We start from the raw sequence: 16,136 nt of genomic DNA on the forward strand, positions 1-16,136 counted from the left end.
GCAACTGTCTGGGCCCTGCTGTCTTATGTCTGACTCAAACTTCCTGAGCTGAAAGCTGCAATGGCTTTTCTTCAAGATCAGTCCAAAATAAATCAAGAATTCAGGTACATGAAAGATCAGCCGGGACCTTGGCTTTGGGGCTGGGGTTTAAGGGAAATCATTACAATCTATAGCTTGAGACGTTCTGGTGGGGATGGGGAAACAGGGTTTCCGAGCTCCGGAGAAGGAGGCCCAAATGGACTGTGGAGTTGCTTTTCTTCTTGATAGTTTTTAAAAACAGGAGGGGCAGGGTGAGAGGCAGACTCATGGGGGAGGGTGGACATATGGCTCCAGGGGCCTCTCCAGGCCTCGGGGTTCCCTGTCCAACAGGGAAGTTAGCCATTCCCCAACCAAGGTTCACCACCACCCCTTGCCCATCTCTGGGCCCAGACATGGCTGTGGGAAGGGAGGAGGAGGATGTCACTGTCCCCATGAGCTAAGGGGTCTGTAGGGTCTGGTGGGGGGGGGGGGTGCAAAAGAAGGAAATGCACTCCCCCAACACATACACAATCACACACAGGCATCACGGGCCCACAATGGAGTACACACGCTGCCCAGCTTTCGGGCCTTCTGTGGGGAGACACAGCCCCTTCTATGGGGCCTGGTGAGGGTAGAGCCTTTTTTGCTCTGAGGTACAGAGCTTTTCTTTTAGAAGTCTGCTTTGGGGCAGCAGTCGCTGGACCCCTTCTCAGCCCAGGATTGCACCCCCTGGGCTGGGCTGGGGTCAGCTTTGCTCATTCTGGGGTTTTTCAGGCAGGGTACAAACCCAGAGCCCCAAAGTAGAGGTCAGAACGTGCTTGACCCGGGGGAGGCTCTGATGCCTCAAAGGGGAGAGACGGGGACAGAGGTGGAAAGGCTCAGGCTGTGGGACTTGACTGTCCTAGTGACGCTGTTCTTTGGCTTCAGGCTCTGCCCACCCTACCCCACCCCTAGGGGAGCCTCACCCAGGAGGTCCCCACAGGGAGTTCACACTGGTCTTCAAGCCTTTCCTCACACTTTCCCCCTCTCCCCTGCTGCACTGCATCTCCAGGGGGAGGCTGTCTAGAGTAATCGGTTTCTTTTTTTAAACCTTGTTTCCTACTGTCTTGGTATAATTTCAGATTAATCTTCATTGTACTGTGCCCACCCCCCACCCCCGCCACGGCCCTTTAGCTTTATGTTTTTGTGTACTCCATCCCGTGTGGGCCGAGGGTTCCTAACAGAATCCTGAGGGATTTCTGTCTACCCAGAAGCTTTTGTCAGTGAGACAGTTGTTGGCATCTAAGATGAGAAAATTGAAACTTCTATTGAATTTTCATACGGCGGGACCAGCCTGCACATCTATTTCCTCTAAACGCTTGCTAAATTGCCTACCTAGAGTATGGGACTGAATAGCTAGAAAAGTCTGGAAGTGAGGCACCCAGCCTGGGGAGGTTGACAGTGTGGCCATGGGTCTCCTGGGGCCCCGGGACCTGGCAACAGCAGGGAGCTGCCCATGCCCCTCAGCTGGTCTCCCTGGCCTCCCTTAGCACGTTGTCTGTGTCTGTTTAGAAATAAAATAATGCTCGGAGGAGAAATGAGGAACTTAATAGGATTTAAAAAGCCGCAGGAACCGATGGGGCTACAGATGGTGGAAGGGCTGGGGGGACTGAATCAGCCACGGTTTTCTGGTGGGGAACGTGGCCTCGGGGAGGGCCTCAGAGCCGCGTTCACATGCATTGTGTCCAACCTCATTAGCCAGCCCGGCGGGACTCCACTGCCACATGAGTGCCGGCCACAGTGAAGGGGGCGTAGCGGCCCCAAAGATGCCATTAAATGAACGGGGGAGCAGTGATGGGCTGCAGGACTGGCTGACTGACTGGCCCGCACCTGCCTCGGGGACTGAGTGCACACGGAATGACTCCCAGGCTGTCACACCTGCCCCCAGCCCTCCTGTGCCCTCCTAGTCCTGCCAGGCTTCCCCCCAACGACTGATACAGGAGGGAAAGAGGGGGCTGGGGAGGGAAGCACGCGTGTGTGGGCCCCCCATTCTGGAAAAGCAGAGGGAGGAAAGGGAACCTGCTGTGGAGACCTTCAACCCAGGCAATTCTGAAAGACTTGCGAGGCAGGGTGGGGGGGTACCTAAAAGAAGCTCCTTCACCCTCTAGAAGCTTCCATAGGTGCTCCCTAGATGGTGGCTTACTGCAAGTACCCCTCCAGGGCTGGAGCTCAGGGCCACCCCCCTCAGTCTGCCCCGAGCAGACTGTGGGGGACAATAGGACTTTGTACAGGGAGCTCAGTTGTCCTGACCACATCCACCCTCCGCCATCACCAGGCCTCCGTCAGGCTCCCTGCTTGGATTCAGTCACAGCTGCCCCTGTGGCCCCTCTTCTCTGAGCCTCCTCAGGCCTTCCTGGACAGGGAGGGGACTTGGAAGCCCCTCAGCAGTCCCCATCATGAGCTGTGACCTCTCTCCCCCAGCTGGGGCTTCACATGTTCCAGCCAAAGCCTGAGTCCTCTGGAGTGTGTGTGTGTGTGTGTGTGTGTGTGTATGGTCTCCAGTTCCAGGGCCTGCAGAGGGGTGAGGGCCGTGGTGGCAGGCCTTAGAACACAGTTTTCAGCCTTGCTCACTTTTCCCTCTGGAGGGACTCCCCAGTGCCACACCTACCCCTTCCGAGGGGTGGGCAGCCCCTTGGCAACCCCAATACCTTCTTTCCTGGGACTTCCTCCCAAGCCATCTTGACTCCTAACTTCTCCGGCTCATCAGCCCCCCATGTTGTTGTTTTTTTCTGTCATTTCATGTTGAGATAAAATCAAGTGGCCCCAGTCTTTGCTTCACCCCCAGCCACTCTGTTCCCAGTGGGGGCGTTTATTTTCCATGCGTGTGGGTCTGTGTGGGTGCCTTTGTCAGTGTGGGTATATGGCATGTCAGGGCAGGGCAGGGGTGCAGCATGTGTGACTGTCTCCCGGAATTCTTCCAAACACAGCACAGATAAGGCCCACAGTAACTGAAACTTCTGACCCGCTGATGGTTGCTGAGAAAACGTAGGGGTGGTTTCTGGTGACGGTGTGTGTCTGGCAGTGGTGGGGTGGGGTGGGATCAGGCCAATATCGGCTACACCTAATCCAGACTTCAGCTACTTCTTCCCTCTTGGGCCCTTTGAGGGAGGTGGGCACACTCCCCAGCCCCAGCCTCCTCCAGTCCAGCCCAGGGGGCCCCCCAGCAGGTTTTCTGACCAAAGCCAGGGTGCTCAGAGCCTCATACCTGGCTACAAGAGCCTCATTTGCCTGGGGCAGGGGGCTCTCCTGTCTTCTGGCCTTGGTGCTCCCCTGGGCTGGGACCAGGGAGGATGGGGAGGAGGTTAGAGCTACAGGGCAGCACATTGTGGGTGCTAATCCAGATACTGAGAGTGAAACCCAGTGGCTGAAGGGCCCCTGCAGCCGTGAGACCCAATTCAGATGCTGACCATGAACCAGCTCACTGGGCAGATACACCTGCCTGCCGGGAGGCAGAGGAACTCAAGTGCATGCCTTAGGGAGTGTCACTGCCTCTGAGATGACCAGGACAGGTGGGGGGCTCCCAGGTTCCTCTCTGTCCCTAGTCTGCCTCATTCCTCCGGTTCATGAATTGGTTTGCTGATTTGAGGGTGACTCAATTTAAATATAACTTGCTCCAGAGAGCTCTGTGGGGTTAACTGGAATCTCCTTGCAGAGAAATGGCTCCTGGGGAGGCTCTTTCTCTTTGGGTTTTCCTTCCCTGCCTAACTGGAGCCCTGGCTCTTGGTGGCAATAGCAGGGGCCAACACCTCTCTCCCTGCACAGGGGCATTATGGCTATGATGCCTTCTCTCTGCCTGGTGCCCCCGCCAGGATCAGGGTTCCCTGCTTCTCATGGAGACAAGTCCAACCCCTTGGTCTTGTGTTCAGGGCTCCATTTTCACTTTGTGCCCTCACTTATTCCCACCACGTCTATACCTCTCGGTCCAATTGCCTCCAGGAAGCCCTCCCTGCCTGCTCCAGGCCACAGTGAGCTCTCTTCTTTGACCCCCTCCAGATGTGGTCTCTCATGTCTCATGGGGTGGTCCAGGAGATCCTTATTCAGCCTGGCTCTGCCTCTCTCACCTGAGACCCTGCTCTTCCCTCAGCCGCCTTTCACACCCTTCTCTGCTCCCATTTCTTTCATCTTTTTTAACATTCACCTCTTCCCCATCCTCTTCCCACCAGAAAAAGTATTTAATGGATATTAAATTATTTTAAACTGACTTTTTTTTTTTTTTGGTTAAATAGCTTGGTGATAGTGCTGACTCAGGATCATCTCACTGTTTAATATTGAATATGCAATTAATAGATAGATGTTTAGGTTTGGCTCTTTTTCCCCCCTTTCCACCGCAGGAAGAATAAAAGAGCTGATTAATCTGGTTTGGGGCAAGTGTCAGCGGCAGGAGATATATGGCAGAAAGGAGATGAGGTTAGCAACTTGGAGTCAGAGAGCTATTGCCTCCAAGGCAAGTGAAGGAGAAAGGGTTTGCATTGGAGCTCAGCGCGGCCTCGCCGGGCACGGCGTCTTCTGACACTCCACTCCGGTTCTGGAGGAAACCGGCCGGACTCTGAGCTGTCTGCTCTGCACGCAAGGGGCCCCCTACGCCCCCTCAGGGGCCTCCCTCTGTGGGGCCTTGTTCATGCCACCCTGACTTCTTCTCCAGGGGTGGAAACTCCCCTCCTTCAAGGCCAGCTCAGGTGCCATCTGCTCAAGGTCTCTGGCGTCCCCCACTTACTTTGGGGCCTCTTCTCTGGGACTGCAGGTGCCGCTTACCGCTCGAGCTACCTTCCTATACACCAGGGTTTCTCCCCACCAGGGAGAGGGGCTCTTCACTACATCCTGGCCCTGCTGCACGAACAGGGTATTACAGGTGAGTCGCTGCATGACGGGGTGACCCAGGGCCTGGGGCCTGCTGGGCCTGCTTCCCGGAGACAGTCTCTAGGAGAGGCCCCTGGTTCCACCATGTGCCACCAAGGAGAAGTCCTATGTGAGATGGGACAGTACCCTTACCACCAGGGTAAGGATGCCTAGGACTGGGTATTTGAGGAGCCTCTGTGTGTGCAGAAAACCAAAGTAACTGGACTGCCAGGAAAGGGGCAGGAGCAAATAGCACAAACCAGGTGGGCTTTGCTTACCTGGGCCCTTAACCCCTGAGCCATTTTTACCTCTCAACTGACCCACCTCCACTCTCGGGGTTCTCAGGATGGGAAGCTCTCAGAAGACCACAGGGAGGTGTGTCAGTGCCCTGGGCCAGGGGGCCCCTCGGGGCAGCACAAAGACACCAGCTGGGCTCTAGGAGGTAGGGGTGGGATTTGAGGCCCAATTCAGACACAGAGGCCTTACAGCCAGGTCAGGGTCCCGTGAGGGCCCAGAGGGCAGCAGCCTGAGCTGGAAGGACCACAGGTCCCAGGGGCAGGCAGGACCTGTGGCCACACTACAGTTCTCTCAGGATGAAGATCTTGACTCTGAATTTGCGAGTATCTTTTGCCTATTTTACCTTTTTCCCTTAATTTCCTAAACACTTTTTGTAGGGAGGTAGGACAGAGGAGAGAGAAATTCCTCAGTGCCTAAGTTGAGAGGAATGTGCCCTGTCCTGGCACAGAACCCAGGGGGAAGGCGCTTGGCAGAGGGAGGGAGAAGCGTGGCCTGGTGGAGCCTTTGTGTGCAGTGGAGGGGACAGAACCTCCCTGGGGAATGGAGCTCTATGCTTGTGGGGTGCGGCTGTATCCTCCTATTCTGTCCCTTTCCAGACATCTCCCTGTCTGCCTGGAACTGTCTCCAGAATCTTGACCTCAGTGGTCCCAAGCCCCCATGGCGGCCCTTCTCAGATTTGCCCAGTGTGGTCTGAACCTTCCCAGGGCAGGGCTACAATCCACTTCCTCTCGTCCAGCCTGGCACCCTTTCAACTTTTCTGGCTCCATCATAGGGGGCTTTCCTGGGTGACATGGAGGTGGGCACACCCTTTGGATTTCCTAAAGGAGGCAGAAGAGTACCCCAGGACCTGCTACTCGTTTACTTACAGGAAGGAAGGAACCCCATCTGCAGACCCCAATCACCTCCCCACTTTCCTTCACTCTCCCCACACCAGTCACCCAGAGCTCCATAGCCCTGTCCCAATTCCCAGCCATGAGATCCCTAGGGCTCGGGTTGCGGGGGGGGGGCGGTGGCAGGAAGTCGCTGCATCACTGCATCAGGGAGAGGGAGGAAGGGTCGGGTCGGGGGAGGGGGGCAGAGACAAGTGAGCCCTCACGTGAAGGGGGCTGGCGCAGGCAGCTACTACCTCCTCGGCTCTCGCTGTCCGCTGGCTTCACCTGGATCGGCCGGTTCATCTGCAACAGAGCACAAGGGACAGTGTCAGAGCAGGCCTGGGGTGAGGGGCATACACCCACACCCAAAGGTAACTGGTGTTCATAGGTACACAGGTGCAAGGACCACACCCACCAACACATACACCCACACCACTGCTCCCCAATGCAGCTGCACGTGGGCAGCAAAGCCCCACCCATCTCCCCTTTCCTATGCAGTCCCCAGGGCTCCATTGTCTCGGGAAGGCTTCTCTGGACTGGACACTCTGTGATGTCCCCCTCCCAGCTTTGAACAGCTCTTGCTAGCCTGTGACATCAGAACCTGAGGTGTCCTCACAGCGCATCTCTGGCCAGAGATTACGATCTTGCTGGAGACAGCTGGCTTTGCCGAAACAAGCTGCTCTCTGGCTACCCCGAGCCGTCTCCCAAATGTGGGCTGTGGGTGCCAGGGGTCCCTGAGGCTCTGGGCCACCCAGCTCCCGGCTGAAGCCGAACTCAAGTGTGCGGCTAGGGCTGTCCCCTTGGGGGTGTGTGTGTGGGGTGGGCACAGCTACCCATCTCCCGTGGTATTTAGGGGGCCAGGAGGACAACAGGACACCGCCTGTCCCCGTCCCCCCCCCCCCCCCCCAACGCCTCCCTGAGCCGGGCTCTCTCACGGGGATCCGCTTCAGTGCTCCGTTCAGGCCACTAGGGGTCTCTGAACTCCAAGCATCGGCGGCTACAGCGCCTGTCTTTAATCCTCGCTGCTGCTGGAGGCCACGGGGTGGGCTCTCCAGCCCAGAGGCCCCAAGATATTTCAGACAATAAAAACAGAAGGAATCACGCAAATGGAATCCTACTTTATGTCTTTTCCAGTGCTTTCGCCTGTCAAGTACCTCCCTTATCCCTTACTGCATTTTTATTTCGCGTACAAACAAACCCCGACAGGCAGACAGGGCAGTGACTAATACCCCCACTTCATGGATGGAGAAGCTGAGGCAGGGCCGCCCCCACGGCAAGATGAGCCCAGGAACCCGAGCTGCCAGGGCTGTGTCTAGGCTTCCAATCCTGCACCAGGTGACTTTGTGTTGCCAGTTCCCCTCCTGTGTGTGTGTGTGCGGAGGCCGGACTAGCCAGTCACAAGCTTCCTCGGGCCTTCTGGTCTAGGATTCGAAGTGAGTTGTGGCTGCGTCAAGACAAGTGGGTGGGGGAGCGTGGGTGCCTGTGACTCAGCAAGGTGAAGACAAGGCCAGCGGAAGGGCAGAGCCACCACGAGGAAGGACAGAGAGGCAGGAGGCAGGGCATGGAGCAGAGGAAATGAGGCACAGGTGGCCTGCGGGGGGCCAGACAGGACTCTGGGGGCCAGTCCACCGAGAGGGGGTCAGGATGTCATTGTTTGCCACAAGGTCCCCACTTGGCACGCCTTCTGGAGTTGAGAGGAAAAAGGTGCTCAGTACGTAAGCCCTGCCAGCAGAGGAAATTGTATGTTATAGAAAGCTCCAATCACAGGGAGAAGGAAGAGAGACATAATGAAGATCCCGGTTTCATTTAGGGGGTCCTGGGGCCCCATTAAACAGCCTCCTTTGCAATTCTTGAGCAAAGGGCGCAGAAGCCCCAGCAGGCTTCTGGCTATTGGGGAAGGGCTCCAGGAGGGGGCCAGGGGACTCCTTGTGTCCCATCCGGTGCCTTCTGGGACTCAGGATCCAACCCTTTTCTAGAATGTCCCTCCTTCCTGGAATAGCCCTAAAGTAAACAAGATAAATTAAATAAGGCAAATGGAATCTGCCTGGGCATGGAGCCTTCCACCTCAGGGGGCACCCCACCCTCAGGCAGCCAGCCTGTCCCCCTGTCCTTGGTATATGTAGGCATTCAAGAATACTCTGCCCCAGGCTCATGGACTTGGGCCTGATTTCCAGCCCCTCCAGCCCCCCTAGCCCCACCCCAGTCCACCCTACCTCCTCCATGACTCCGTGCTAGTCTCCAATTTGACAGTGGGCTTCCTGGCAGCAGGGATCCCAGGCTCTCATCCAGTTTCCCACCTGCCCTCAGCCACAGGCTGGGCACCCACAGGGTGCTCCATACAGACTCGTGGAGTGGAAGTGAACCGGTTCCCATGGACCTGTGGCTCCCGGGGTGATTTTTCATGTTTCATTATGATCTAGGGATGGTCAGCATCCAGACAGCCTTTGCAGGGCTGTCGAAGAGGTGCCAGCCTTGATGGAGAGATAAAATACGGCCCGGTGCTTTCTTAATTCTCAGCAGAAATAAAGTGTCAGGCTCAGTTGGGAAGATTTCTCAGCTGGAGCAGGCTCTGCACAGACGCCTCGGGCCTCAAGGGAGATCTCCTCCCTCGGCCAGTGTCTCTTTTCCCTGTTCCAGACTCCAGCCCCATCCAGCCTCACCAAGCCTGGTTCTTCCCTGAGGAGGGGAAGTGGACAGAGCCAGCCTGGCTGCAGAAATGGCCACTGAGGAAGGGGACAGCGAGAGAGGATGATGGGTCAGATGGTGGGAGGGGGACTGCCATCTCCTTGTTCTTCTTCTAACTTTGCAGGCTTGGACGCTGGCCACAGCCTCAGGAGCTGTCGGCCACATGGCCTCAGGCGATCCCTTACAGGTGAACACCATGCTTCAAGGACACTAGAGCCCGCTTCTTGGTGCCTTTCCTCTCCCCTATCTGTGCCTCCTCTATCCAGCCATCCCTTTCAGTCACTGTATTGTCTTTCCAGAAGGGCCTGGGGCTGGGGGCTAGTGGGACCTGGGGTGCAGGTGCCCTCCTTGCTGATTCTCTTGCTGAGGTGTCATCTGTGTGCCTGTGTCCCTCTGTGGCCTTCATCCTGGGTTGTGCCTCTGAGTGCCTGACGGGGGGCTTTGGCAACCCAGGGCTGCCTTCCCTGGGTCAGGAACAGCTCCCTGAATGCACCCTGCAGGCTTCTGGGGTCAGTCTTTGGGGACATCGCTAACTCTTTTGACTGTGTTTCTGTTTCCAGCTCGGGGTCCTGTCAGGGGAAGTGAATAATCCTGGCCCAGGTTTTGGGGTCCTCTGTGTCCTTACTGCAGCAGAGAGTGGGCTGGTGGCTCCTTCTGCCTGTTTCTGCCTCCCCTCCCCCTCCCCATCTCTGCCACTATTTGCATCAACACATATCCATGCATTAAACAAGACATTCCATTAATTTCTTCATCATCATAACTTAAGCTGGGACATACCCTTTAAATATTCATTCAGCTATGAAAACTGGGCATTAAAATTTTAATAATGTCAAGCTCATTTGAACCAGGCTCCTTGGGGACGATTACGATACAATTAGAATAAATACGATGATTGAGCTGGTCCAAAGGCTTCACCTGTCTGTCCAACGTGGCTTCTTGTGGAAAGAGAGGCCTGTGGCCAGTGAGCAGGCAGACAGATTGACAGACAGGCCAGCCTGGCTCTTTCTTGACTCTCTCTCCCCTTCCTATATTCCCTCCTTCTCTTCTCGGTTCCCAGCTGCCACTTCTACCTGTCGCAGGTGTCCACAGGTGTCCGCAGCCCCCTGTGGGCCAGAGTACAGGGGCATCCCTCCCGTATCCGGGAAGATGGCCCGGAATAACCCCGAGTTCCAGACATGAATTTCCTTACCTTCCTGGTGCAACCTGGGCTGGTTCCTGTGTGAGGGCCATTTTCTTGTCTGTGTGTCCCCTCTTCCCCACCCCTCAAGGGGCTCCCTAAGGCTGGAATGAACACCCCACCAGAACAAGACCAGGCTGCAGAGGAGGTCTCCGAGGGGGTTCTTAGACATGTTTTGCCACCAGACCAGGTAGGGACCATCTTCACCCAGCTTCCCCTCTGCTGCAACTATCTTCCTGAGAGTTGGTGTGGAGGTCTGGGGGCAGGAGCGGAGCCCCTCCATCCCTCATTGTCAAAGCCAGTGCTGGCGAGAGCCCTGGGGACATCCACTAGTGAACTCACCCCTGCTTTACTTGGGACAGCCCTCACACCTGCAGGATCACGTAGGGCCCTCCGCCATCTGACTTCTCAGGCACCCAAGCCCTCAGCTTCACATTGGGCCCTAGTGCAGCTGACCCAGGGCTGTCTGAGAAATAAAAGGACCTGGAAAGTTCTCTGTCACCTCTCCCTGGCAATGTAAACCCTCCTATTCTTCAATAAGACTTCCCTGGTTATCTCTCAGCTCCCTTGGTCACACATGGCCTTGCACTACTTTGAGAGCTCTCTCTTTCCTCTCTCGTGCGTGCGGGAGTGTGTGTGTGTGGCAGACAGAAACAGAGAGGCTCTTGTTTCTCAAACAGGAGCAGGGACCCAGTTTCCTACTCACAGACCCCCTAGACTCTAATTTAGGACTGAGCTCCACTGGAGTGTGTGTGTGTGTGTGTGTGTGTGTGTGTGTATGTGTGTGCATGTTTCAGTAGTACTGGTGTGACATTACAGACATCTTAAAATAATTCATTTCGGTTGGAGACTGGGAATAAACAAGACAGAGGAGGACACTAGTGCGGTCCCTTTGGCATGGTAGCCTCTCAGTAAGTGTCATCCTCCATGTTGCTTTCCAGCATGTGAGCCAGAAATGCCTCAGAAGGGCTGGACCAACGCCTCGCGTAGTGCCACGGCAGAGGGGGAAGATGGTTAGGGCGGCAGAGAATACTGTGGTGGCCTAGAGGAATGGCCAGTATGCTCTCTATCCAGCAGCTGAGTCCCCACATGTAATTCCAGCGTGGGTGTTCAAACCTCAATGCCGAGAGTCCTTTCAGGCTCCTTCTGGGATGTGTGAGTGCCTGCTGATACCCAGCTCCCCTGGTCACCGGACAGGTTCACTTCTCCCCGAGCCAGGGAGCAGTGTGGGAATGCCTACTCTTGTCTTGTTCACTGGCGGTGGCTCTTAGCTCTGTCCCTGCCCACCCCCTCCCGCGCTTGGCTCCTATTCCTCATCAGTTCCCACTGTTTGTTCTCATCACCCCAAAGAACTCGGCTTTTATGTTGTCTGCCCCCAAACCCAGCACACGTGTCGGTCATGGAAACGGTGAAGCAGCAGACCCTGTGGGCTGGGGCCCATTGTGCCCCAACCCAGCAGCAATACTGCTCTAGGAAGAGAGATATCATTTTGCAGTTCAAAAAGCAAGGGGAAAAAGCACCGTTAAAGCGCTAAAATATAAAGCTTTTCCTTTCTTCCACAGCCTCTCTTTTTCTTGGCTTGTCATGGTACGTTTTATTTGCTGTTTGACGTTGTTTTAAATAAAAACAAATATAAATTGTAAATTATTAGCATAGATCCTACCATTCATCTTTATTTTGTGTAATGCCAGTTTTAAATGCAAATATCAGAACATTTAGCTCCTATGCAGAATCACCAAAATTACAGTTTGGTTTTTGTGACTTGTGCCTGGAGGGTGCCTTGAGCTGGCCAGAGGAGACAAATGCAAGCCAGACTCGGGAAGGCTAAGGAGGAATAGAGAGTCCCCTCAGGCATGGAGACCCTCACAGGTACCCAGAGCCCTGCCCTGCAACATGGAGGGTGGGGAGGTCGGGGCAGGGGGTGGTGGCAGCTTGGGCCTGAGGACTGCTGGGCCCTCCCTTCCACTGACTACCGATGTGGACATGTTGCAACCCAGTATAGGGTGGGCCCTGGGAAGTCAAGTCAGGCTTCATTTCTACCCACAGGCCACCTCCTGGGTAGGATATTGTAAATGTTCTGCCAGGACATGCCAGACCTTGCCTGGACAAGAGGCTCACTCTTGTGAAGACACGGCCTCTGCTGGCAAATCAGACATGCCACAGTGCTGCCAGCCTGGGGTACCACAGGGTGAGTAGGCCTGACCCAACCCTCCCCTAACCTGCACCAGGCCACTGCCGGCTGGCCTCGAGGGCAGAATGATGGCTTGAAGGGCCCAAGATGTGCACGTACAGGGCAGATGGTGGGAGGCAGAATTTTGCATAAGTCCCCTACACATGCTTCTTCGTCCCACAGACTTCGTTTGCTTGAAACATAAATACCAAGAGAAAGTTTTAAGAATTTCAAAATGACTGCAGAATACTAACCCCCAAGCCTGTGACCCTTCTGAGTACAGGGCCTGTGTGCCTGCACAACTCGTGTGCCCACGAAGCTACCTTGTAGATGATGCCTTTCTGTGTCCCCACCACCCTGAAGTTCTCTCCATCTACCAACTCCAAGCACCAGGCCTTCCCTTGACCATCAGGTGTTTTCAGCATCGCTCCTGCTACAGAAAGATCGTTACTCAAAGATTTATCTTTCGAAGATGAACCTTGGGTGACTCTGGGAGAATAGACCGAGAATTCTCAGCCTTTGCTATAAAAGGCTGGTGGCGAGGAAGAAACCATCCAGTATGGGCAGGGAAGTGCACTCACACACGCGATTGTGGGGACCGTAGGTGGGCAGCTCCCCAGCAACTGTGCCCGCTGCCAGGACTTAGCAAATAGGACTTTACCATTAATTGAGAACTTATTTATTTAAAGCCCCAGGAAGGCAGATTCTGAATCACATGCCCCGATGGATTCCCAGCACTGTGCATAGTAGGTTCTCAGTAACCTTGGAATAGAAGGTTAGGGCTTTGCCCAGTCCCCTGGTGAGAAGGGATTGCAGGGGAAGGGCAGAAGAAGTGCACGTTATTTGTAGCTTGTTGTAAATATATTAATATTTTAATTATCTCCTTAATAAGTCACATATGGTTCCTTCCATAAAGAGGGATTAGAAACTCAAGGAACCCTGTCTGTTGTCATCATCAAGTTCTGACTTAAGGACACCCCCGCAAGATATGTGCCTTTACCCGAGACCTCGGACCTCGGTCCAGGGTCCGAGGCCCGCCTTGGCCAGGCCAGCTGGTGGCGCCCCCTCCTAGGGCATGCCCTCCCCATCCGAAGTCTGCCCCTGGGGGTGCAGCCACTCTAGCAGCCCTTTCTCTCTCAGGTCTCAGCTTCCCCCTGGGCCTTGCAACCTAAATGAAGTGTTCCTTCAAGCTTTCCATTCTTTCCTTCAGTTGCCTTGCTGGCACGGTTAGGGACCATTACCGTTCCAAACTTGCAAGCTTATTTGTTCAATGTCTGTCTTCCCTTTATGAGGGAAGGCCCACACCCGCTTTGTTTCCCTGCTATACACCCAGAACCCCACGCACATCCCATCACCAGCACTGTCCCCTCTTGCCTCAGCTGTGTTCCTGGGGCAGGAGTGTCCAGAGGCCAGAGGTGGTCACCTGCTGGACAGCCCTGCTTCCTGCCCAAAGTTCCTCCCGTCTAGCAAAGTGAGGTCGTGGGACCTTTGGATTAGGAAGGGTTTATTGAAGCAGCGATCCTCGATCCTCATTTAGAAAGACAGCCGGCGAGCGCAGACCAGACAGAAGAACCCAGGGTTATTGTTAAAATATGCAAATCCACAGCCCATTGAAATGCAAACCCTCCAGATAAGATTTTTTAATAAATCTGGTTCTGTTCCCACTCCCCGCTCTGAGGAGGCCATCTGATGCTTGTTGGGTCAGGACGCAAACCAGCATGTAAGCCCCATCAGCTCTTCACCCCTCTCCACATTCTGAAAGCCCAGCAAGCAGGAGCTGCCCCTGGGTGGGGCTGGCTGCCAGCCAAGGCCTTTGGCCTGCCCCTCGACAAAGTATTTGAGGTCACCTCCGGGGTCACCCACAGAGATGTCTAACCCTGTCTCTGTGCTGGTGACAAGGCCCCCCTTGCTTCTTTACTGCCACTCTCACCTCCTCTCATACCTGTCTAAAGAGTAGAGTCCTAAGCCTTGGTGCCCCCTCCCTACCACTGGAGACTTCGGTGATTGTGTCCACCCAGCCACACTTGTCACTTTGGGAGCCATCGCCTCTGGACTTACTTTGGTCTACTGCTGTCACAAGTGGCCCTCAAAGGGATGAAGGGCAGGCAGACCAGAAGGAGCACAGACACCTGACAACCTCAAGGACATGGCTGTGACCCCGCCCCGGCCTGGCTTTGAGTCAGGACATGAGAGTGTGTGGACCTGTGTGGGCTAGCACCATGTACCTGGATGGGGACAGGAGGCATGAGTGATGGTGGTAGGTGACAGCGGTCCTGTTCTTCCCAAGCTCCAGACCTCATGCTGACCACATGATGTGGCTTATGTCCTCAGGTCCTCTCTGAAGCCAAATGAGCCAGATGAGCAGACTCACCGTGGGGTATGGACCGGGGGTTGGGCATTCGGGGGCAGGGTGCCAGAGCCTGGGTTGTGAGTGCCCAGGCAGTCAAGCAGAGGCAGGAGGACCCCGTGTGGCCTCAGGAGGGGCTGAGCTTGTGCTGTGGGCAGTGGCCTCCCCTGTCAGTTTCCGGCAGGGACAATGTAGCTCACTAGGGCCACGCTCAGAAAGAGCAAATACGTGGCAATGTGTGCAGGGGAGCAGAGTCTGGTCAGGGCTGCCTGAGAAATGCCAGGTGAATGTTTAGATCAGAACCAGCGAGCGTGGTCTTGGTACTGGGTCCCCTCCCCACACGTGTGAGGACAGAAGTCCAGGGCTTATGCATAGAATGTACTTGATGGATTGAAGTAAAACTTGCCCCGTTTGGCTTTAATGCTTGGATGCAGACTGTCCCTTGGCCCCAGCTCAAGGCTGGCCTTGTGCACCTTCCGCTCGGAAGGGGGCATGGGGAGAAGAGGGTGGGATCCTAGCACACTAAGCGGTGGGTGGGTGGAGGGCAGAGGACACCCTGGCCAGGGAGTGCGGCTGGCTGGCACTCCAGGCACGGTGGGGGGTGGGGTGGGGAGCTCTGCGCACGTGGTGAGGAGGCTGGCGGGGCGGGGAGCCTCAGTCCCCGCAGCCCCCTCTGCGGCCTGCGCAGCCTCCGTGGTCCAGCCCCCACAAACAGGCCCTGGGCAGTTGCTATGCAACAGGCGGCTCTGCTCTGCAGTGCCCAGGCAACAGCGGGCAGAGGCACTGACGGAGCCTATTGGTGGGACTGCCTGGGGCTGCCCCCTCCCCTTCTCTCTGCTTTCCTCTCTCTGGCTCCTATCCCTCTCCGAGCCTCCACCCTCTCCTTGCTGGCTGCAACCTAAGTTTACAGAATGCTTTCCCCTCACATGCAGGGCGGGGGTGAGTTGGCATAAACAATGGAGGTGCCCCACCCCACCCGGGGGTGATGAAAGGTGGCTACCCGCTGGTTTCCAGGAAGGAGGGACTCCTCAGTCAGCCTTCTGGTTTCCCTTGTCTCCCCCACTGCAGTGGGGGCGGGTTTGGGGGCCACTGGCGTGGGCAGATGCTTCCTGGGGCTGTGGCAGGCAAGGTGGACAGACAGGATGGATGCAGAGAGAAATCACCGAGATGGAAAAGTGTGTGAGGCTAACCTGCCCCTGCCTACTGGTCAGGGCTCCCTTAGGTCCACACGGCCAAGGGCAGCCTGTCTCTTTGTTTCTGAGCCCCCTGTCCGTCTCACCTGCTCCCACCAACATGCCAGGCCTGCCTGGCAAGGGTGGGAGGACGCCCTCGGTCCTAATTAAGATCTGCTGCTGTGGAAACGAAGCTTATTAGCCTACATGGCCAGGCTGGGTCACTAACCCTCTTCAGAGTTGGAGGGGGGTGTGATTTTTTTTTTTTTTTTTTTTTTTTTAAGCAGTGGCTAGATACTTCTGAATGAAACAAGCCCTGACTTAGCTGGAAGGCCTGGGTTTCAGTCCTAGCCAAACACTTGCTCATATGAGATGGGGGCAGTTCTTTAAGCTACTAGAGGCTCATCCTCCTTGGTAATATGGAAGGATTAATGCAATAGCTCAGGTGAAGCTCTTAGCACAGTGCCTGGTATGCAGTAAATGCTTAAGAAATGAATGACAGCTATCTTCTCCCTCCTTTTCT

The 16,136-nt window shown here is 55.5% G+C and overlaps 1 protein-coding gene across 14 annotated transcripts in view; it reads right to left on the reverse strand.

Moving 5' to 3' along the window:
* Positions 1-16,136, reverse strand: part of CELF4 (CUGBP Elav-like family member 4) — a 295,532-nt gene that overhangs the window by 65,752 nt on the left and 213,644 nt on the right. For 8 of the 14 annotated variants that reach the window (XM_047828544.1, XM_047828542.1, XM_047828537.1 and 5 more), the window contains exon 3: positions 6,317-6,365. In XM_047828544.1, the coding sequence (XP_047684500.1) occupies positions 6,317-6,365 (49 nt within the window). Of the gene's footprint in view, positions 1-6,286; positions 6,366-16,136 lie in introns of all 14 variants that reach the window. The other 6 variants (XM_047828538.1, XM_047828545.1, XM_047828539.1 and 3 more) reach the window with 1 other exon arrangement.

The sequence above is a fragment of the Prionailurus viverrinus genome, chromosome D3 (assembly GCF_022837055.1).
Source record: "Prionailurus viverrinus isolate Anna chromosome D3, UM_Priviv_1.0, whole genome shotgun sequence".
Taxonomy (NCBI): Eukaryota; Metazoa; Chordata; class Mammalia; order Carnivora; family Felidae; genus Prionailurus; species Prionailurus viverrinus.